Source organism: Mustela lutreola, chromosome 9 (genome assembly GCF_030435805.1).
Source record: "Mustela lutreola isolate mMusLut2 chromosome 9, mMusLut2.pri, whole genome shotgun sequence".
In the NCBI taxonomy this organism is placed as follows: Eukaryota; Metazoa; Chordata; class Mammalia; order Carnivora; family Mustelidae; genus Mustela; species Mustela lutreola.
In genome coordinates, this window is record NC_081298.1 from 87,203,506 (window position 1) to 87,225,700 (window position 22,195).

General features: G+C 36.2%; 1 protein-coding gene across 5 annotated transcripts in view; it reads right to left on the minus strand.

The window, feature by feature from the left end:
• VPS54 (VPS54 subunit of GARP complex) overlaps positions 1 to 22,195 on the minus strand; it is a 97,518-nt gene that overhangs the window by 51,298 nt on the left and 24,025 nt on the right. For all 5 annotated transcript variants that reach the window (XR_009357254.1, XM_059187815.1, XM_059187814.1 and 2 more), the window contains 3 exons: positions 7,710 to 7,788; positions 5,050 to 5,084; positions 2,488 to 2,619 (listed from right to left, as the gene is read on the minus strand). Coding sequence is in view for 4 of the 5 variants with exons in the window: in XM_059187815.1 (XP_059043798.1) it covers positions 2,488 to 2,619; positions 5,050 to 5,084; positions 7,710 to 7,788 (246 nt within the window). In the remaining variant the exon portion in view is untranslated. The remainder of the gene's footprint in view (positions 1 to 2,487; positions 2,620 to 5,049; positions 5,085 to 7,709; positions 7,789 to 22,195) is intronic.

The following is a 22,195-nucleotide window of genomic DNA, read 5'->3' on the forward strand; positions in this document are numbered from 1 at the left end:
AGGAAATTTGAGAATGTAACTCCTTCAGGACACTGCTATTGAAAATACGGTTTATATGCTGCTGCCAGTCTGTTAACTATTTAACAGGTCCATGATAAAATAAGGTATTTGCTGAAAAGTAAATCAACTACATCACTAAGCCCACTGCATTGTTTTTTCATAGAAAGACCTTCTTAATAAAGGAAGTAGTGCAATGATTTACATTCTAGTGCAAGCTCCTTATTTCATCATAGACCAGGACTTTGGATAGCACTAGAGTGGGATACAAATTAACTAATCCTCTTTGTAGCATCCCCCCTCTTTAAAATTCACAAGATAAAAACAGCTGTTTATCAATCATAGAGTATGAAAGTGTTCTCTTGGAATTCTTTCTTCCATTCCTTTTCTAAGAGAGTAGAATAAGGACCCAGAATGTAAACATAACAAACCTGATTCTGAACTTAACAAAAACCAAATTCCAATCCTTTAATTAAACATTTAACATGAAAAAACTTTCATTTGAACTTCAAAAATTTCTGCAAGTTATCAATATTCCATTGATCCATTCTTTTCAAAAGCATAATATTTTCCGGGAGCCTGGGTGACTTAGTGGGTTAAAGCCTCTGCCTTCTAATCAGGTCATGATCTCAGGTCCTGGGATCAAACCCTGCATCGGGCTCTGTGCTCAGCAAGGAGCCTGCTTCCCCCTCTCTTTCTGCCTGCCTCTCTGCCTGCTTGTGATCTCTCTGTCAAATAAATAAATAAAATCTTTAAAAAAAAAAGCGTAATATTTTCATAATTCATTTTCTAGAACAATTTTTAGTCTTCCTAAAAGTATTTAGTAAAGATTAGTATTGAGGATCTTTTTTTTAAAGATTTCACTTACTTATTTGACAGAGAGAGAGATCACAAGTAGGCAGAGAGGCAAGGCAGTGGGGCGGGGGGGTGGGGGGCGGGCAGTGAGGGGAGTAGGATCCCTGCAGAACAGAGCCCGATGCGGCACTCTATCTCTGGACCCTGAGATCAGGACCTGAGCCGAAAGCAGAGGCCCAACCCACTGAGCCACCCAGGCGCCCCTAGGATGAGATCTTTACTGGCTTTTGTTGTTTTTCTCTTTTAAGGTATTATTTTAACAGGGTATATATTGGAATGTGAAAAAGCAATCTGCGAGTAGGTCTGTGCCCCTAAATCCATAATTTTCATCAGATTTACGAATTTGTTCTTACTCAAGGAAAACCTTTATAGGTAAAAATGTTGCCGAAGGAAAAATTACTTCATTTTTATTTTCAACTATGGAAAAGGAATAGTCAATGATTCTTTCCCTACATTTCTTCTCCTCTTCTCCCCAAACTAGTTTTTTCTTCAGTTACTAGACCTCATTTATTGAATAGTCTTCCTGAGAAAAGTTTTCAGACTGCTAAGAGATGTCACTAGCCTGAAAAAAATGCTTTCTTCTCAGTTTAAAACCAGTTTTAGAAAAGCTCTAAACTGCTGAGAAAGAACAGGAATAAAAAATCTTTACTTCCTATTCTAGTTTTAAAAGATTCTTGATATGTGAGTTAAGATATGTTTAAAACTCTGTAACACGCTGACTTCTCAACAAATTACAAAATATTGTAAAAGTTTTTAAAAACTTCTGACTAATAACATGCAAAAGGTTAGGCTTTGCAAAATTAATGCAATTTTTTAAAAGATTATTTATTTATTTATTTGACAGATAGAGATCACAGTAGGCAGAGAGGCAGGCAGAGAGGAAGGGAAGCAGGCCCCCTGCTGAGCAGAGAGCCCAATGCAGGACTTGATCCCAGGACCCCAGGACTCTGGGATCACAACCTGAGCCGAAGGCAGAGGCTTTAACCCACTGAGCCACCCAGGCCCCCTTTAATGCAATTTTTAATACAATACTGTGTATTTCAGCTATCATATTTTTGCTCCAAAATAATCATCCCTACAATGTGGAAATAAGGAAAAATAGTACCACAGCAAAAATTAATTTTCCATACTTCAAATCATAAAGAATATAAAATTAGCCGATATATTGTTTGGGATAACTGAAATTCCACCAACTGCTATTTTAGATTAAGAAGCACTCCAACAGGGGCGCCTGGGTGGCTCAGTGGGTTAAGGCTTCTCTGCCTTCGGCTCAGGTCATGGTTCCAGGGTCCTGGGATCGAGCCCCACATCGGGCTCTCTGCTCGGCAGGGAACCTGCTTCCTTCTCTCTCTCTCTGCCTACCTGTGATCTCTGTCAAAACAAATAAATAAAAAAATCTTAAAAAAAAAAAAAAAAGAAGCACTCCAACAATTAGCTTCTTTTTCACCAGCACAACTTGTTTTCCACTGAATCAAATGCTCTTATTTTATCAGTTAGATTTGAAGGCAATAACAAAAAATATGAAAAAATTAAAAGAAATAGCCCTTAATAAATAACTAGATCAGAAACCACACAAAAGGTACCACTTAACCAGAATAAAGTTTTCTACACGGAAAAAAGTAAAAATGAAATTACCTTTTCTTGTAGCAACTTTGAGGAAGCTGCATCACGATTTCCTTTTCCACCAGCAGTATTAAAATGAGACCATGGTAAAACTGAATTAAAAGTTAAGGAATCGTCCAAGGCAAAATCTGGTTTCATAAAAATCTATTAAAAAATGTATTTTCCTCATTAGATAAACATTTTTTAATATCCACTATCCCTTCAAACATCATAAGACCATTAAAGATGATTAACTGAGATCTGAAGCATAAACAGCAAAAATAATACATTGATTTATACAAAGATCTGTATAAAAATGTATAGTGTTTCATCAAGCTAAAAATACTCATGAAAAATAGAAAAATGTATTTTGTCTTTACCAATGGAGGCGATCATTCCATTACTATGTAATAAAATTCACTAATGCAGTCCCACCAGGCACACACCAAAGGGAGATATCCTACTTATACCAAAATTTCTGTATTATTTCCCACTGAAGTAGTTTTTTTTAAATGCTAAGTATCAAGTTCTTTATATTTCTACTTTCTCCTGCTTAAAATGCTTTCAAAATTAGTCTTGAAGATTAGACATATACTGAATTTTAAAACCAGAACAAATTCAATTTTATGAAAAGTTTGTTCTTTTTCCTTTACATACCATTTCCATCCGGGCACTAAGTCCTACGCATTATATTTTCTACGTAACACTTGAATGTTCTCTCTCTTCTATGTCTATAGCATTTTATTAGTGCAGCTCTTCATCATCTCTGGATTACAGTAAATGGCTATTTACTCATGTCCTTCCTCAATCTATCCCCTATACTGCTGTCAGATATACTTTTAAAATGCAAGTATCACTGAATTAACTTCTCTGTTTAAATCTCTCAATGGAGTCCCATGATCTAAGGACCAAACTCTTTAGAAGGGCATCAAAGGCACTTCGTTTTGTTTTTTTTTTAAGATTTTATTAATTTATTTGACAGAGAGAGCACAAGCAGGCAGAGAGGCAGGCAAAGGGGAGAAGAGGAGAAGCAGGCTCTCCAGCTGAGTAGACAGTCCGACGCAGGGCTCGATCCTAGAACATCGGGACCATGACCTGAGCCAAAGGCAGACACTCAACCCACTGAGCCACCCAGGTGCCCCAAAGGCCCTTCATTTTCTTTGAACTCCATCACTAATTTGTATTTTGCCAATCCCACTATTTACAAGTTACAGTCTAACAATACTCAACTTCCATACCCTCTTGTGCTTAACTATCTCTGTACATGCTTTCTACCTAGAATGCCTTCCTGTCTATTTTCCTGGAGAACACAACCAAATCAAAAGGGCAAACGTTATCTCTGTATGAACACTTACCCCATCTTTGAACACATCAGTCACCCCATCTCTGAACGTAAGTATGTATACCACATATATTTATGTATCTCATACTTCACAAAAATTATTTATTAAATATATGTATCACCTCCTAGAGATCATACATCCCTATAAGACTGGATTTATAGCTAATTAATCTTTGTATCTCCAGTACCTAGCATAAGGCCTGAAACATGGTTTAACTTACTTAATTTCTATGCTCTATTTTATTATAGTTACTGATCCATTTTACCTATATCCAAATATTAGTATAAAGTGATAGGGAAAATCTAACTAGGGACATGAGTGTACTTCTTAGTCCTTGCTTTAGTATAATTAAAAGTACTGATTAATTCAATAAATATTTACTGATGATGTAACCTGTATGCTAGGCACTAAGGTGGAAACAAAGATAAATTATTATATAGGTCCTAATCCCAAGGACCTTTAGTCCAATGGATGTGGTAAAATATACACATAAATATCTTATAAGAAGAGTGACAAATGCCTTTAAAAGGAAGGCATAGGTCTATATAAAATACTAGGAAATGCAGCAAAGGGGCCAATTATCTTCAGCTGGGAAGAGATGTATTCATGTAAAGTTGCCATTTATGTAAGAAAATATAAAGAAAGGATTAGATACGGGGAGTTGAGGGAAAAGTCTTCCAGACTGAAGTAAAGAATGTGTAAAGATTAGTAAGCGAAAGTTGAGTGTGACTATGATGGAAATGAATAATCAAGGGCCTTAAATGATAGAGTTTGAATTTTATTTTGTAGGAATCAAACAACTTTAAAAATGATTGCCTTTTTGCTTCTGTCTGTTGTCTTCTCTGTGTCATTTCACTTTAGAGAGCAGTTATCATAGACCTCTTTGAGAATATAATGAATGCAATGGACTCTTTCCCCAGAGCAGAGCGGGGAAAGAAAACATCTATTACACATCTCTTTAAAATTTTCACACAAAGGACATATCTCTTAATAATTTGAAGGGGTAGTAACATCAATAAAGTTCTTTTTCAGAATGGAGAGACTTAAACACATTTGTAGATTTCAGTAATAAAGAAGAAATTGATGATGGCCAAAGAAAGAAGAAAAGTGATGCACAAAGTCCCAGAACAGGCAAAGTGGTTAAGGTGTAAAAAACCCAAATGAAAGCTTCTGATAAGGTAAAGTTAACAATATTAGAGATAATAAAAAATTAAAGATATTAAAAATTTTTCTCATGTATAAGCTTTGTTACCTTAGGTACTTGCTCCAGATCTGTCCTGGATTTATCTATGAAAAAAAGGGAAAAAAAAATACAATTTTCTTAACTTATTTTCATTTTATTCTATAAAATATATTTTGACCAGACTCTGTACTATATCACAATTAAGTAAAGACTTAAATTTCCTCAACAGACATCAAGCACTTCCTATATGCCTAGCAGTAAATAAAGCACTGAAAAAATTCTATGTTTCAAATAATTTTAATCAATTGTATGAGTGCAAGAAAGCTAAATATATTTCAAGTCTTTTTTAAATAGACACAGAAAACTTGATGCTATCTTATTAAGTTTAGTGAAAATAAGTTTGGCATATAGTTTTTAAAAATGATGGGACGCCTGGGTGGCTCAGTTGGTTGGACGACTGCCTTTGGCTCAGGTCATGATCTCGGAGTCCTGGGATCGAGTCCCGCATCGGGCTCCCAGCTCCATGGGGAGTCTGCTTCTCCCTCTGACCTTCTCCTCACTCATGCTCTCTCTCTCACTGTCTCTCTCGCAAATAAATAAATAAAAATCTTTAAAAAAAATAAAAATAAAAATAAAAAAAAATAAAAATAAAAATAAAAATGAATTAAATTCTGGGACACCTGGGTAGCTCAGTCAGTTAAACGTCTGCCTTCAGCTCAGGTCATGATCCCACAGTCGTGGGATCCAGTCCTACACTTCTCCTCCCTCTGCCTGCTGCTCCCCCGACTTATGCTCTCTCTCTCTGTCAAAGAAATAAAAACTTGAAAAAAAAAAAAAAAAAAAAAAGAATTGCATTCTAATATAGGAATAGTGCTTTTTTTTTTTTTTAAGATTTTATTTATTTTATTTGACAGACAGAGATTACAAGTAGGCAGAGAGGCAGGCGGAGAGAGGAGGAAGCAGGGCTCCCTGCTGAGCAGAGAGCCCGATGCGAGCCTCGATCCCAGGACCCTGAGATCATGACCTGAGCCGAAGGCAGCGGCTTAACCCACTGAGCCACCCAGGCGCCCAGGAAAGTGCTTTTATTGTTCAAAATACTCACCATCCCACCCAGAATTTCTTACGAAAAAAGATTTTAATAACATATTAAGATATTAATACCCTATTAGTTTTCTTCTTAGGCATCTTAGGTTATATCTACAAACCTGCAAATGAACCTACTTTACCTTCATCTCCCCAGCTAAATCTCAGAGGATGTACCCTCCTTTCCAAAACTAACCTTCCTGGGTCAGACTCTATACCCTCCGGCCTCCTCTAGGAGCATGCTTCGTCAAATACCCTGCCTCTTTCCATATCTTCAACCTCTTTCCTTCTAATAGTTCTTTCTCTCTGCATATATACATGCTCCGTTCTCTCTCATTAAAACAAAACAAAACAAAAAAAAACAAAGATAAAGTTAAAACCCAACCTGGACCAGGCTGACACAAGGGAGGCCCTCCGGTACACAATTTAAGGAAGCATTCACTCAGGTTTGCAAATGCATCTCCTGCCTCATCTAGTGTTGACCATGCAAAAATATTCTTATACTCTGTTCTCTCTAGTCAATATGCTATCCCTCAAATCCTCAAGTCATATCCACACTGATAGTCTCCATTTCTTTCTCTTGTACTCACTCCTTAATATATAGTACTGTTTTCTATAACCACCACTTCTAAGTCTGAATGCCCTCTATAAGAGATCCTAAATTGTGAAATCCACAGAAACTTCTCTGTGTGCAAACTGATCATTACCATTACCAACAACTGCCTGACCACCAAAACTTGTGCTTCAATAACTCTCTCAAATGTTTAAATTCCTCTCCATCTTCATTATAACTGTTATTGGGGCCACATGACTTCTCACGTGTATTACTGCAATAGCCTCCAACTGTCTCTTTGCCTCCCGTTTATCAACATCCTTAAATTTATTTTCCACAACTGTTTTCAAAATGAAATGTAAAATCATAAATCTGATGCCTGGTTAAAAATATTCTGAGGCTCTGGACTGCTTTTAGAAAAGAATAATTCCTTAGTATGGCATAGAAGGCTCTTCATGATCTGACTCCCCTGCCTACTTCTTCAGCCTCACTTCTTACTCCCAGTAGAGCCAACATACTGTACTCTTAAGAGTTCTTAGAACATGCTCTGTTCTCTCTTGACTCTGTTGCTTTGCATCCACTGTTCCTTCTTCCTGGAAGGCCTTTCCCCACAGAAACCTCTTCAGCAGCTAGTTTAAAACACAAGAAATCATTAATTCTGTAAGTTTTCTAAGGCTTAGCAAATTAGGAGATCTATACCAACCTACCATGCTGAAGTTACTGTTTGATATACAGTGCTGCAATTGTTGGCTTACTTATTTAACCCTACTGAGAAAACTATCAGCTTCTTGAAGATAAGTGCTCTTTGTTATTCAACTATTTTTAAGGAACAAGCAAAATACCAAGCACCCAGATGTTAAATAAGTATTTGTTGAAATGAAGGATAACACTAAAATGAGACCCATAGTGTTTCTCTTAGAAGCTTTTGGAAAAATTATGATAATAGGCTATAAAAATTCCACTAAAAATGAAATTATAGGTAGAATAGCCACCAAAGTCCCCAAATTAAGATTTTGTTTGTTGATATTTACGCTATGCTACAATTATCACATATTTATCTTCCTATTGTCTACAAATAGCACATATTCCATACCATGAGTATGTAAGAGAGTCCTGTCAAAGGTATCTTTAGGAGGACAAATATTCTTGCATCTCTCATGAATCTTCTCTCTCTATAAGACAAATAACAAATTCAATGTTATGTAGCAATATGAATATTCAAAGCATCAAAATATTTCACAAAATACCAAATTAGTTCTATAATTTTTAACATGAAATCACTAGCCTCTTCAACTTAAACATAAATAAGTATGCTTAATAAACCAATACAAGCTCTATGAACACCTATATGCTTATACTCATCCCATTTTATATAATTACAGTAAAATTTCCATAAATTGGAATGAAGTGGGAATGCGAATAAAAAAAATCCTTATTTATATAATAGAAATCAATTGAAAATAATTTTTTAAAAGAAGAAAGACACCTAAGACAGAAAGACAAGTTATTAGCTGACAAAGTCAAGAAAGAAAGAGAACCCAACCCTACTCTGATTTCAGATTAGATGGCTCACTAACAACCAATTCTATCTTTTCAGAGATACCATAAATAAGACACATGGGAAAATGGAGTATGGAAAGGGAAAACACTGAGCTAGTAGTGATCAGAGTTTTGACAGCAATTGTGGCAGAAACCAAAGTACTGTCTTCCAACATGGCTGTACCATTTCACAGTCATACCCACAATGAATAAGAGTTGCTATCAGTCTATATTCTTGCCAGCATTTGGTGCTGTGTTTTGAATTTTTGCAATTCTGAGATACATAGCAGCATTCCATTGCTGTTTTAATTTGCAATTCCCTAATGACATAAAATGTTAAGCATCTTTTCATATGCTTATCTGCCATCTGTATGTCTTCTTTCATGAGATGCCTGTTCAGATCTTTTGTGCATTTTTTTTATTATGCCAAAACACATATAACATAAAACTTAACACTTAAAACTACTAGTGATGTTGACTACCTTCCCATATACTACCTGGTCATTTCTACATCTTTGGAAAAATGTTCATTCAAGTCCTTTTCCCATTTTTTAGTTGTGTTGTTCTTAGTTTTAAGCATTATTTGTGTATTTTGGACACCAATCCTTTATCATACATGTGTTTTGCAAATATCTTCTCCCAGTGTCTAGTCTATATAATTCTTTTAGTACTGTCTTTCACAGAGTAGAAGTTTTCAATTTTAACAAAGTCCAACTTGTCAATTTTTTGTTTCATGAATTGGGCTTTTGATGCTATAATCTAAAAAATCATCATCAAACTAAAAGTCATGTATTTTCTCTTACGTGATCTTCCAGTTTTACCATTTTGCATTTTACACTTAGATCTACAATCCATTTTGTGGTAATTTCTATGAAAGGTGTGGGCAGTCTATGTCTAGATTTTTTTTTTCTTCTTTTTTTGGCAGGTAGGTATCTCGTTGTTCCAGTACCATTTACTCAAAAGACTACTAAATTACTTCTGCACCTTTGTCAAAAACCAGTTGACTGTATTTGTGTGGGTCTATCTCTGAATTAATTTGTTGCTTTGATCCATATGCTGTTTATTCTTTCACCAATACCACACTGTCTATATTACTATAAGTTCACAGTAAGTCTTAAAAGTCAGTTAGTGTCAGTCCTGCAACTTTGTTCAATACTTTGTTGGCTATTCTATTTTCCCTTTCTATATAAACTTTGGAATCTACAAAACAAATTCTTGGAATTTTAACTGGGACTGGATTCAATCTATAGACCAAGCTGGGAAAAACAGACATGTTGACAATATTGAGTCTTCTATCTACGTACATGGACTCTCTATTTATTTAGATCTTCAGCAATTCATCAGTTTTGTAGTTATCTTCATAAAGATCTTGCACATATTTTGTTAGATTTATACCTAAGTATTTCATATTCTTTGGTGCTAATGTAAATGGTGCTGGGTTAAATTCAAATTCTAACTGTACATCACTAGCATAGAAGAAAGCAATTCCCTTTTATAACAGTAATCTTGTATCCTGCAATCTTGTTATAATTGCTTTTTAGTTCCAGGAATTTTTCTGATTCTTTGGGATTTTCTACATAAACAATCATGATTATCTGTGAATAAAGACAGTTTTAGTTCTTCCTTCCTAGTGTATATTTTATTTTCTTTTCTTGTCTTGCAAAGTTAGGGCTTCCGGTGTGATGTACAAAAGGAGTGGTAGGGACATCTTTACCTTGTTCCTGATCTTAGTGGGAAAGCATCTATTTTCTCACAGTTGTAGAGTTTCTGTAGATGTTCTTTATCAAGTTGAACTGTCCCTATATTTCTAGTTTGCTGAGAGTTTTTAACATGAATGAGTACTGAGTATTGTCAAAAATCTTCTATCTACTGATATGAAATATGATTTTTCTTCCTCAGTCAATGTATGGATTATACAAATTGCTTTTTAAATATTGGTTCAGCCCTGCATATCTGGAATAAAGCCAACTTAGTTATGGTATAGAATTCTTTTCATACATTATTGAGTGTGACTTTCCAATTCTTTGTTAAGGATTTTTGCATCCATGTTCTTGAGAAACAGCAGTCTATAGTTTTCCTTTTTCATAATGTCTTTGTCTAATTTCAATATTAGGTTAATGCTACCTAAGAATAAGTTAGAAAGTATCCCCTTTGCTTCTATTTTCTGGAACAGATCTTAAAGAACTGGTATAACTTCTTGCCTAAATGGTTGGCATAATTCACCCGTGAACCCACGTGGCCCCGGTGTTTTCTATTTTGAAAGGTTATTACTGATTCAGTTTCTTTAATAAGTATAGCTTTAGTCAGAGTGTCTATTTCTCATGTGTAAGGTTTGTGTCTTCCAAAGAACTGATCTTTTTCAGCTAGGTTACAGAATTTGTGTGCTTAAAATTGTTCATAATATTCTTTTATTATCTTTTGAATGTTCACGAGATCATTACTGCTGTGCCCTCTTTCATTTCTTTTTTCTTTTTAAGATTTCTTTATTTATTTGACAGACAGATCACAAGTAGACAAGAGAGGCAGGCAGAGAGAGAGGAGGAAGCAGGCTCCCTACCTAGCAGAGAGCCCGATGTGGGGCTCGATCCCACAACATGAGCTCAATCATGACCTGAGCTGAAGGCAGAGGCTTTAACCCACTGAGCCACCTAGGTGCTCCTCCCTCTTTCATTTCTAATACTAGTAATTTAGGCCTTCTTTTTCCTTAACTGACCTTGCTAGACAGTTACCAATTTTATTGATCTTCTCAAAGGAGATCTCAATTTCACTGACTTCTGGTCTAATTTTTTAAATTTCTTTTCTTCTGGTTTTTGTTTTGTTTTGTATAGCTGACATACAATGTTACATTAGTTTCAGTACACAACAGATTTACCTTCTTCTTATTTTGAATTTAGTTTGTTCTTCTGGTCTCCTGTGGCAAAACTTAGATTATTAATTTTAGATTTTTTTCTCTAATATACACATTCAATGCTGTTAAATTTCCCTCTAAGCAATACTTTGACTGACCCACACATTCTGGTAAGTATCTATCAACACTTCCTTAAGCTCACTGATTCTTTCCTCTGCCATTTCAAGTCTACTGATAAAGCCATCAAAATTATTCTTCATTTGCCAGTGTTTATTTCTAGCATTTCCTTTGATTCTTATAGTCTCCATCTCTCTGCTTACATTATCCATCTATTCTTGCATGTTGACTACCTTTTCCACTGCAGTCTTTAGCATATTAACCATAGTTATTTTAAATTCCCAGTCTGATAATTCCAAAATTGTTGCCATCTGAGTCTCGTTCTAGTACTTGGTTTCTTTAAATTGTGGGGTTTTTTTCCTTCTTGTTTTTAGTATTTATTTTAATTTTTCTTGCTGCAAGCCAGATATGAAGTACTGGATAAAAGGAACTGAGGTAAACAGGTATTTATTGTGAGGTTTTATGTTTATCTGGCTAGGAATTAGACTATATGTACTATTTCATGTAGCTGCAGGTGTTAGAGGCTAAAATTTCCTCTCTTGTCCTTGTCTTTGTCTCCCTTCCTGTCTTTACAAATTTCTTAAATAAAGTTGAAGACATGCAATTCTTTCATAGTACTCCATTACTATACCAGTGCCCTATTGATATGATGGTAAAATGTGGAAAGAGGGAAAGCATTCCATAAACCTGTGGTTACATCACTGTCTTTTAGTGAGTTTGTGCCCCTGTGCTGTGACCTTCAAAAAGCTTCTAAATTGTTTATTTTCAGTTCCTTCAGATTTTTTTCTTTCGAGAACAGGAGTAGACATTTTTCAAGTTCCCTACATGCTGAACCAGAAGTATTTTTAACTTTTTAAGAAACCACTTAACTGTTTTACAAAAGGGTTGTACCACTTTAAATTCCCACCAACAGTATACGAGAGTTCTAGTTATTCCACCAGGGCTGACAATAGGGTAAGGCAAGCAAGCAGCCTGGATACAATATTTAAATACAACAGAAAAATCCAACAATAACTTCTGACTCCCCAAACACTACTCTTAGATTTTGGTGCTCTTCACATTTTACATCTCAGGCAATTCATGGCCTCATCCTAGTACTGGCCCTGTCCTTCACATCCTTATAAACACATGAAAGAATATGTATGGACATGCTATTGATTTTTTTCCTTAACTATTTGGTAGAAATCAATAGTGAAGTCACATGGACCTGAGTTTTCGTCTTTGAAAGCTACTTAACACCAATTTCTTTAATAACTACAAAGGCTATTCAAGTTATCTATTTCTTCCTGATAGAGATTTGGTAATTTGTATCTTCAAGGAATTCATCAGTTCATCTAACTTGCTGAATTTATTGGCACAAAGTTGTTGATAATATTTCATTATTAGTCTTTTTATTTCTGTAAAATCTATAGTGATGTCATCACGTTTATTCTTGTTATTGGTGATTATGTCTTTTCCCTTTTCTTCCTGAATCAGTATTGCTAGAGATTTGTCAATTCTATTGATCTTATCAAAGAATCAAGTTTAGGTTTCACTGATTTTTCTCTATTTCTCTATTTTCTATTTCACTGATTTTAACTTTGATGTTTCTTTCTTCTGCTTATTTTGGTATATATTTGTTATTTTTGTAGCTTTTTTTTTTAAGATTTTATTTGTTTATTTGACAGAGATTACAAGTAGGCAGAGAGGCAGGCAGAAAGAGAAGAAGGGAAGCAGACTCCCTGCTGAGCGGAGAGCCGGATGTCAATCCCAGGACCCTGGGATCAGGATCTGAGCGGAAGGCAGAGGCTTTAACCCACTGAGCTACCCAGGCGCCCCTTTTGTAGCTTTTTAAGGTAAAAGTTGAGGTCACTGACTTGAGATTATTCTTCTTTTCTAATATATGTATTTACTGCTATAAATTATTCCTTAAGTACTGCTTGAGCAGCATGCCACAAATCCCAGTATGTCTTGTTTTCATTTCCATTTAGTTCAAACGTGGGGGTTAGGAACACAAATATGCCACAATCAAAAATCCAACAATAACTTCTGACTCCCCAAATACTTAACTACTAATACTCTACTGTGGATTGGAAGCCTTAACAGTAACATAAACAGTCAATTAACACATATTTTGTATATTATACATATTATATACTATACTATATTCTTAAAGTAAAGAGAAAACAAAATGTATTTAAGGAAGCCAAATACATTTGCAGTACTGTAACTATATTTACTGAAAAAAACCTGTATGTAAGTTGATCTTTACGGTTCAAACCCATGTTGTTCAAGGGTAAATGGTTCTAATCTACTTTTCCTTTTTTTTTTTTTTTTGAGTAGGCTCTATGACCCTGAAAGACCTGAGCTGAGATTAAGAGTCAGACACTTAACTGATTGAACCATCCCGGTGCCTCCCTTTTGCTCTATGACCGGCATTTTTTTTTTTTAACTAATATGTAATGTATTATTTCTTTCAGGGGTACAGGTCTGTGATTCATCAGTCTTACACAATTTATAGCACATACCCACCCCAATGTCCATCACCCAGCCACCTCATTGCTCCCAGTTCCTTCCCCTCCAGCAACCTTCAGTTTGTTTCCTGAGATTAAGAGTCTCTTATGATTTGTTCCAAACTTTTGTTGCATTTTTCCCTCCTTTCCACTATGAGCCTCTGTCTTGTTTCTCAAATTCCTCATATCAGTGAGATCGTATGATAATTGTCTTGTGCTAATAGACTTATTTAGCTTAGCATAATACCCTCTAGTTACATCCACATCAATGCAAAAGGTAAGATTTCGGTTTTTTTGATGGCTGCACAGTATTCCATTATATATGTGTGTTTACACACATACATATATGTACACACATCCACACACACCACTTCTTCTTTATCCATTCATCTGTTGATGGACATCTAAGCTCTTTCCATAGTGTGGCTATTGTGGACATTGCTGCTATAAACATTCAGGTGCATGTGCCCCTTCGGATCACTACATGTGTACTTTTAGGGTAAATACCCAGTAGTGTGATGGCTGGGTCGTAGGGTAGCTCTATTTTCAACTTTTTGAGGAACCTCCATGCTGTTTTCCAGAGTGGCTGCACCAGCTTGCATTCCTACCAACAGTTAAAAGGGTTCCCCTTCCTCTATATCCTTGCCAACACCTGTCATTTTCTGACTGGTTAATGTTAACCACTCTGACCAATGTGAGGTGGTACCTCACTGTGGTTTTGATTTGTATTTCCCTGATGCCAAGTGATGTTGAGTACTTTTTCATGTGTCTGTTGGCCATCTGGATGTCTTTTTTTGCAGAAATGCCTGTTCATGTCTTCTGCCTATTTCTTGACTGGATTATTTGGTCTTTGGATATTGAGTTTGATAAGTTCTTTATAGATTTTGGATACTAGCCTTTTATCTGATATGTCATTTGCAAATATCTTCTCCCATTCTGTCGGTTATCTTTTAGTTCTGTTGACTATTTCCTTTGCTGTGAAAAAGCTTTCGATCTTGATGAAGTCCCAATAGTTCATTTTTGCCCTTGCTTTCCTTGCCTTTGGTGATGTTTCTAGAAGTTGCTGCAGCTGAGGTCGAAGAGGTTGCTGCCTGTGTTCTCCTCAAGGATTTTGATGGATTCCTGTCTCACACTGTGGTCTTTCATCCATTTTGAGTCTATTATTGTGTGTGGTATAAGAAAGCGGTCCAGTTTCATTCTTCTGCATGTGGCTGTCCAATTTTCCCAATACCATTTGTTGAAGAGACTGTCTTTTTTCCACTGGACATTCATTCCGACTTTGTCAAAGATTAGTTGACCATAGAGTTGAGGGTCCATTTCTGGGCTCTCTATTCTGTTTCACTGATATGTGTGTCTGTTTTTGTGCCAGTACCATACTGTCTTGATGATTACAGCTTTGTAATAGAGCTTGAAGTCTGGAATTGTGATGCTGCCAACTTTAATTTTATTTTTCAACACTCCTCTGGCTATTCAGGGGCTTTTCTACTTCCATATAATTTTAGGATTACTTGTTCCATTTCTCTGAAAAAGGTTGACGATATTTCGACAGGGATTGCATTAAATGTGTAGATTGCTGTAGGTGGCAGAGATATTTTCACATCCATGTTCTTCAATCCATGAGCATGGAACGTTTTTCCTTTTCTTTGTGTCTTCCTCAATTTATTTTGGAGTATTCTATAGATTTCTGGATTAGATTTATTCTTTCTTTGGTTAGATTTATTCCAAAATATTGTGCATTTTGGGGAGCAACTGTAAATGGGATGGACTCCTCAATTTCTCTTTCTTCTGTCTTGTTGGTCATGTATAGACATTTAACTGATTCCTGTGCATTGATTTTATATCCTGACACTTTACTGAATTCCTGTATGAGTTCTAGCAATTCTGGGATGGAGTATTTCGGGTTTTCCACATTAAGTATCATATCATCTGCAAAGAGTGAGAGTTTGACTTCTTCTAATATTATTTTTTTTAAGATTTTATTTATTTATTTGACAGACAGAGATCACAAGTAGGCAGAGAAGCAGGCAAAGAGAGAAAGGAGGAAGCAGGATCCCTTAAGGCAGAGAGCCCGATGTGGGGCTTGATCTCAGGACCCTGAGATCATGACCTGAGCCGAAGGTAGAGGCTTTAACCCACTGAGCCACCCAGGTACCCCTTGACTTCTTCTTTGCTGATTTGGATGTCTTTTACTCCTTTTCCTTTTCTGATTGCTGAGACTAAGACTTCTAGTACTATGTTAAATAGCAGTGGTAATAGTGGACATCCCTGCCACGTTCCTGACCTTAGGGGAAAAGGTCTCAGTTTTTCCCCACTGAGAATGATATGTGCTGTGGGTTTTTCCATACATGGCTTTGATGATATTGAGATATGTACCCTCTATGCCCATACTGTGAAGAATTTTGATCAAGAAAGGATACTGTACTTTCTCAAATGCTTTTTCTGCATCTATTGAGTATCATATGGTTCTTGTTCATTATTAATGTATTGTATCACACTGATTGATTTGCAGATGCTGAACCAACCTTGCAGCCCAGGAATAAATCCCACTTGGTTGTGGTGAATAATCCTTTTAATGTACTGCAAATACTATTAGCTAGTATTTTGGTGAGCATTTTTACATCCATGTTCATTAGGCATATTTGTCTGTAATTCTCCCTTTTGATGGGGTCTTTGCCTTGAACAGTTTCAGGAGGACAGGTATTAATTCTTCTTTAAATGTTTGGTAGAATTCCCCTGGGAAGCTGTCTGGCCCGGGGCTCTTGTTTGCTGGGAGATTTTTGATTACTGCTTCAATCTCCTTACTCGTTATGGGTCTGTTCAGGTTTTCTCTTTCTTCCTGGTTCAGTTTTGGTAGTTTACACATCTCTAGGAATGCACCCATTTCTTCCAGATGGCCTAATTTACTAGTGTATAGTTGTTCATAATATGGTCTTATAATTGTATTTCTTTGGTGTTGGTTGTCATCTCTCCTCTTTCATTCATGATTTTATTAATTTGGGTCCTTTCTCTTTTCTTTTTGATAAGTCTGGCCAGGGGGTTATCAATCTTTTAATTCTTTCAAAGAACCAACTCCTAGTTTCGTTGATCTGTTCTCCTGTTCTTTTGGTTTCTTTTTCATTGATTTCTGCTCTGATCTTTATTATTCCTATTCTCCTCCTGGGTTTAGGCTTTATTTGCTGTTCTTTCTCCCTCTCCTTTAAGTCTAGGGTTAGGTTGTGTACTTGAGACCCTTCTTGTTTCTTGAGAAAGGCTTATATCACTATTTATTTTCCTCTCAGGATTGCCTTTGCTGTATCCCACAGATTTTGAACAGTTGTGTTTTTATTTGTTTCCATGAATTTTTTTAAATTCTTCTTTAATTTCCTGGTTGACCCATTCATTCTTTAGTAGGATGCTCTTTAGCCTCTATGTATTTGAGTTCTTTCCAACTTTCCTCTTATGACTGAGTTCCAGTTTCAAAGCACTATGGTCCAAAAATATGCAGGGAATGATTCCAATCTTTTGGTATTGGCTGAGCCCTGATTTGTGACCCAGGAAGTGATCTATTCTGGAAAATGTTCCTAATGCACTAGAGAAGAATGTGTATTTTGTTGTTTTGGGGTGGAATGTTCTGACTATATCTGTGTGGTCCATCTGGTCCAGTGTGTTATTTAAAGCTTTTATTTCCTTGTTGATCTTTTGCTTAGATGATCTGTCCATTTCAGGGAGGGGGCTGTTAAAGTCCCCTACTATTATTGTATTATAGATGTATTTCTTTGATTTTGTTATTAATTGGTTTATGTAGTTGGCTGCTCCCATGTTAGGGGCATAGATACGTAAAATTGTTAGATCTTCTTGTTGGACAGACCCTTTCAGTTTGATCTAGTGTCCTTCCTCATCTCTTATTACAGTCTTTGGCTTAAAATCTAATTTATCTGATATAAGGGCTGCCACCCCAACTTCCTTTTGATGTCCGTTAGTATCATAAATTGTTTTCCACCCCCTCACTTTAAATCTGGAGGTGTCTTTGTGTCTAAAATGAGTTTCTTGCAGACAGCATATCGATGGGTCTTGGGGTTTTTTTTTTTCTTTAATCTATTCTGATACCCTGTGTCTTCTGATTGGGGCATTTAGCCCATTTCTATTCAGGGTAACTACTGAAAGATATGGATATAGTGCCAGATAAGATATGAATTTGTCTGTAAGGTGACTGTTACTGTATATTGTCTCTGTTCCATTCTGGTCTATGTTACTTTTGAGCTCTCTCTTTGCTTAGGGGACCTTTTTCAATATTTCCTGTAAGGCTGGTTTGGTGTGTGCAAATTCTTTAGTTTTTGTTTGTCTTGGAAGCTTTTTATTTCTCCTTCTATTTTCAATGACAACCTAGCTGGATATAGTATTCTTGGCTGCATATTTTTCTTGTTTAGTGCTCTGAATATATCATGCCAGTCCTTTGTGGCCTGCCAGGTCTCTGTGGATAGGTCTGTTGCCAATCTTGTCCCGAGCTGCTTTCAGAATTTTCTCTTTGTCACTGAGACTTGTAAGTTTTACTATTAAATGATGGGGTGTGGACCTATTTTTATTAATTTTGAGGGGATTTTTCTGTGCCTCCTGGATTTTGATGCTTCTTCCCTTTTCCATATGAGGGAAATACTCTACTATAATTTGCTCCAATATATCTTCTGCCCCCATCTCTCTCTTTCTTCTTCTTCTGGGATCCCCATTATTCTAATATTGTTCCATCTTATGGTATTGCTGATCTCTCAAATTCTCCCCACTGATCCAGTAGTTGTTTATCTCTCTTTTCCTCAGCTTCCTTATTCTCCATCATTTGGTCTTCTATATCATTAATCCTCTTATGCCTCATTTATCCTAGCAGTAAGAGACTCCATTTTTTTTTTAAAGATTTTATTTATTTATTTGACAGAGAGAGATCACAAGTAGGCAGAGAGGCAGGCAGAGAGAAAGGAAGGGAAGCACTCCCCTTCTGAGCAGAGAGCCCGATGTGGGACTTGATCCCAGGACCCTGAGATCATGACCTGAGCCGAAGGCAGTGGCTTAACCCACTGAGCCACCCAGGCGCCCCAGAGACTCCATTTTTTATAGTACCTCATTAATAACTTTTTTTAATTTCAACTTGGTAAGATTTTAGTTCTTTTATTTCTCCATTAAGGGATTCCCTAGCATCTTCTATGCTTTTTTGAAGCCCAGCTAGTATCTTTATAATCGTTATTCTGAACTCTAGTTCCAACATCTTACTATTGTCCATACTGATTGGGTCCCGAGCAGTTGATATTGCCTCTTGTTCTTTTTTTGAGGTGAGTTTTTCCACCTTGTCATTTTGTCTAGAGAAGGACAGATGAATGAGAGAACAAAATACTAAAAGGGTAACAACGACCCCAGAAAAATATACACTAAACAAATCAGAAGAGACCCAAATACAGGGGGAGAAGAAAGGGGAAAAAAATATGATTAGTCTGGAATAGAACAGAGCTTCACACTTGACTCAGGGCATATTTTGGTCTGTTAGAAGAAACGGCCTCCCAAAATTTTGAAGAAAGAAAAACGTGTGTGTGTGTGTGTGTGTGTGTACATATAAAGGGGTAAATACAATGAAGGGATGGCTGTAAAGATGAAAATTAAGAAGATTTTTAAAAAGGAATTCATAAGATAAGAAGTTGGTTGAAAAAAGAAAAAAATTGTTTTAAAAAAAGGAGAGAATGTGATCAGGCTGGAGACTAGAACAAAACCATACACTAGATTTAGGGTATATTTTGGTCTGTTAGAAGAAACTGTATGTCAAAATTTTAAAGAAAGAAGAACTTATACGTATACAAAAAGTAACATTAAATACAATGAAGGGACAGAATATGACTATAAAAGTGAAAATCAAAAAAGATATTTAAAAAGGTATTAAGATGTTGGTTAAAATAAAAAAGAGGAAAAATCTAAAAAGAAAAAGAAACATGTAAACAAAATTTTAAAAATTTAATTTTGAAAGACTAAAGAATCATGAGAAAAAAGCCATGAATCCTATGTGCTGTATTCCCCTAGCGCTGGAGTTTTGCAGTTCTCATTGATCAGTAAACTTGGTCTTGGCTGGATGTTCTTGCTGATCTTCTGGGGGAGGGGCCTATTGCAGTGATTCTCAAATTTCTTTGCTCCAGGCAGAATGGCACCACCCTTGCCAGGGGCCAGGTTAAGCAATCTGCTCAGCTTTGCTCTGGGTAGCTTTTGTTTCCTGAATGCTTTCCGTACAGCTTTGGAGGAGGAGAATGATATAGTAGCCTTCCAATCTCCGGCCTGGAGGAGCCAAGAACTCAGGGGCCTCCCTCCTCAGTGAGCCCTCAGAAAAAAGCAGTCAATCACTCCTGTCACCCCAGTCTCCAGCCACACTTTGAGCTCGCGCAGCCTGTCACCGAGCATTTCTATCTCTGGCACACAGCCTAGTGTGGAGTTTCCAAACCGAGCAGATTCCTCCAGTGTGCTCCTGCGCTGCTCCTCCCAGTGTGTGTGTGTGTGTGGTGGGGGGATCTGTCACTTGTGAGGTCCCTGATCCAAGAATAATGGCCCAACATTGCCTTGGATCACAGTTTATGGCAACCCCAAGCTGAGAGCCCACTCCTGGGCTCCATCTTTGCAACCAGCTTCCCCATTCCAATACCTGGGAAATCTGCCACACTCAGGTACCCCCAGTCTTTCTGTGACCCCAAGAGTCCTGAGACCACACTGTTCCAGCAAGGATTCCACCCCTACTTATCCACTGGAGCGACGTCCCTCTGCAAAGCAGACTTCTAAAAGTTCTTATTTTGTGCTCCACTGCTCTCTCACTTGCCAGTAGCCGGCTGATGGAGGCTCCTTCCCCCCCTGGTCTATCTACCCATATATCACCTAGGATTCACTTCTCTGCACTCCTACCTTCCAGAAAGTGGTCTATTTTCTGTTCATAGAATTGCTATTCTTCTCTTCAATCTCCTGTTGAGTTTGTAGGTGTTCAGAATGGTTTGATAACTAGCTAGCTGAATTCCTTGGAACAAGATAAAATTTAGGTCTCCTATTCCTCCACCATCTTGCTCCTCCCTTCCACATTTTATTTAGAAGTGTAAGTTTTGGTTTCCAAATATTTGTGGATTTCCTACACGCTTTCTGTTAATAATTTCTACTTTCATTCAGTTGTGGTCAAAAAATATACTTTGTATGATTTTGTATATACTTTGAAGCCTTTTAAATGTATTAACATTGTTTTATGGCCCAGATTGTGGTCTATCTTGATAAATGTTCCATGAACACTTCAGGAGAAAATGTATTCTTCTGTGTTGGGTGGAATGTTCTTTCAATGCATTCTTTCAAGTTAAGTCAGGTTAACTGACAGTGCTGTGTTAAGTCTACCATATACTCACTGGTTTCCTATTTGCTTGTTCTATCATTTATTGAGAGACAAGTATTAAAATCTCCAACCATAACTGTGAATTCACCTATTTTCCCCAGAAAGTTCTCAGTTTTTGCTTCATGCATTTTGATGTTCTTTTTGTAAACATAAATGTTTAGAAATACAATATCTCCTTGATTAACTTAATACTTTTGTCATTACAAAATAACCTTCTTCATCTCTAGTAACAGTTTTTGCCTGAAATCTACTTTAGTTGATATTAATATAGTCATACAGCTTTCTTTTGTTGTTAGCCTGGTATATCTTTTTCTATCCTTTTACTTTTAAATGTTTTATGTCTCTGTATTCAAAGTGCATTTCTTATAGGTAGCATACAGCTGGGTCTTGCTTTTTCATCCAATCTCACAATCTCTGCCTTGTAATTGGGATGCTTAAACATTTACATTTAATGGACTGATAGGGTTAGGTATAAGTCTATCATTCTGATGTTTATTCTTTCAGACCCTTCTAATCTTTCCTTCTTATTTACCCTTTTTCTACCTTTGTGTAGAGTGAGAATTTTTTTTATTTCCTGTAATCTCTTCTATTGGCTTTTCAGCTATAATTCTTTGTTATTTTAGTGGTTGCTTTAGGGTTTATTGCCTGCTAGAAATATAAGCTTTGTAATGGAGGCAACTGGTATATTTTGTTCCTAGTGTTTAGACAGTGCCTGGCACATGGAAGGCATTCAATACATATTTGATCAATAAATGGACAAATGGAAAACGCAAATTGTACGTTATGAGGAATAAAGATTAGAAACTAACAAAAAGAATAAAGATTAGAACTAGAAACTAAGGTTAGAATAAAGATTAGAAACTAACAAAAAGAAGTAAGATTAGAAACTAACAAAAAGAAAGTATATTAAAGCTCATCTACTTAACAACATCCAGTTAGATGTGATTACTGAAAAGGAACACAAAAATTCTAGACAGCATATGACAATATACATGATATAAAAGTAAACAATATTTTTAAGTTCTGTACAAAAATATTAGATAGTACTAAAAATGAACCAAATATTTCATAGTATCAATGCCAATAATATACTATATTTAGCCTACTTCCAAATCATAAGAAGAACAAAGTAATCAAGTGAAACAAAGTTAGCTAAATGCAAATTAGGTCTGCTAATGAAAAAAGTATAAAAAGGGATATTATAAAAACATAAATAA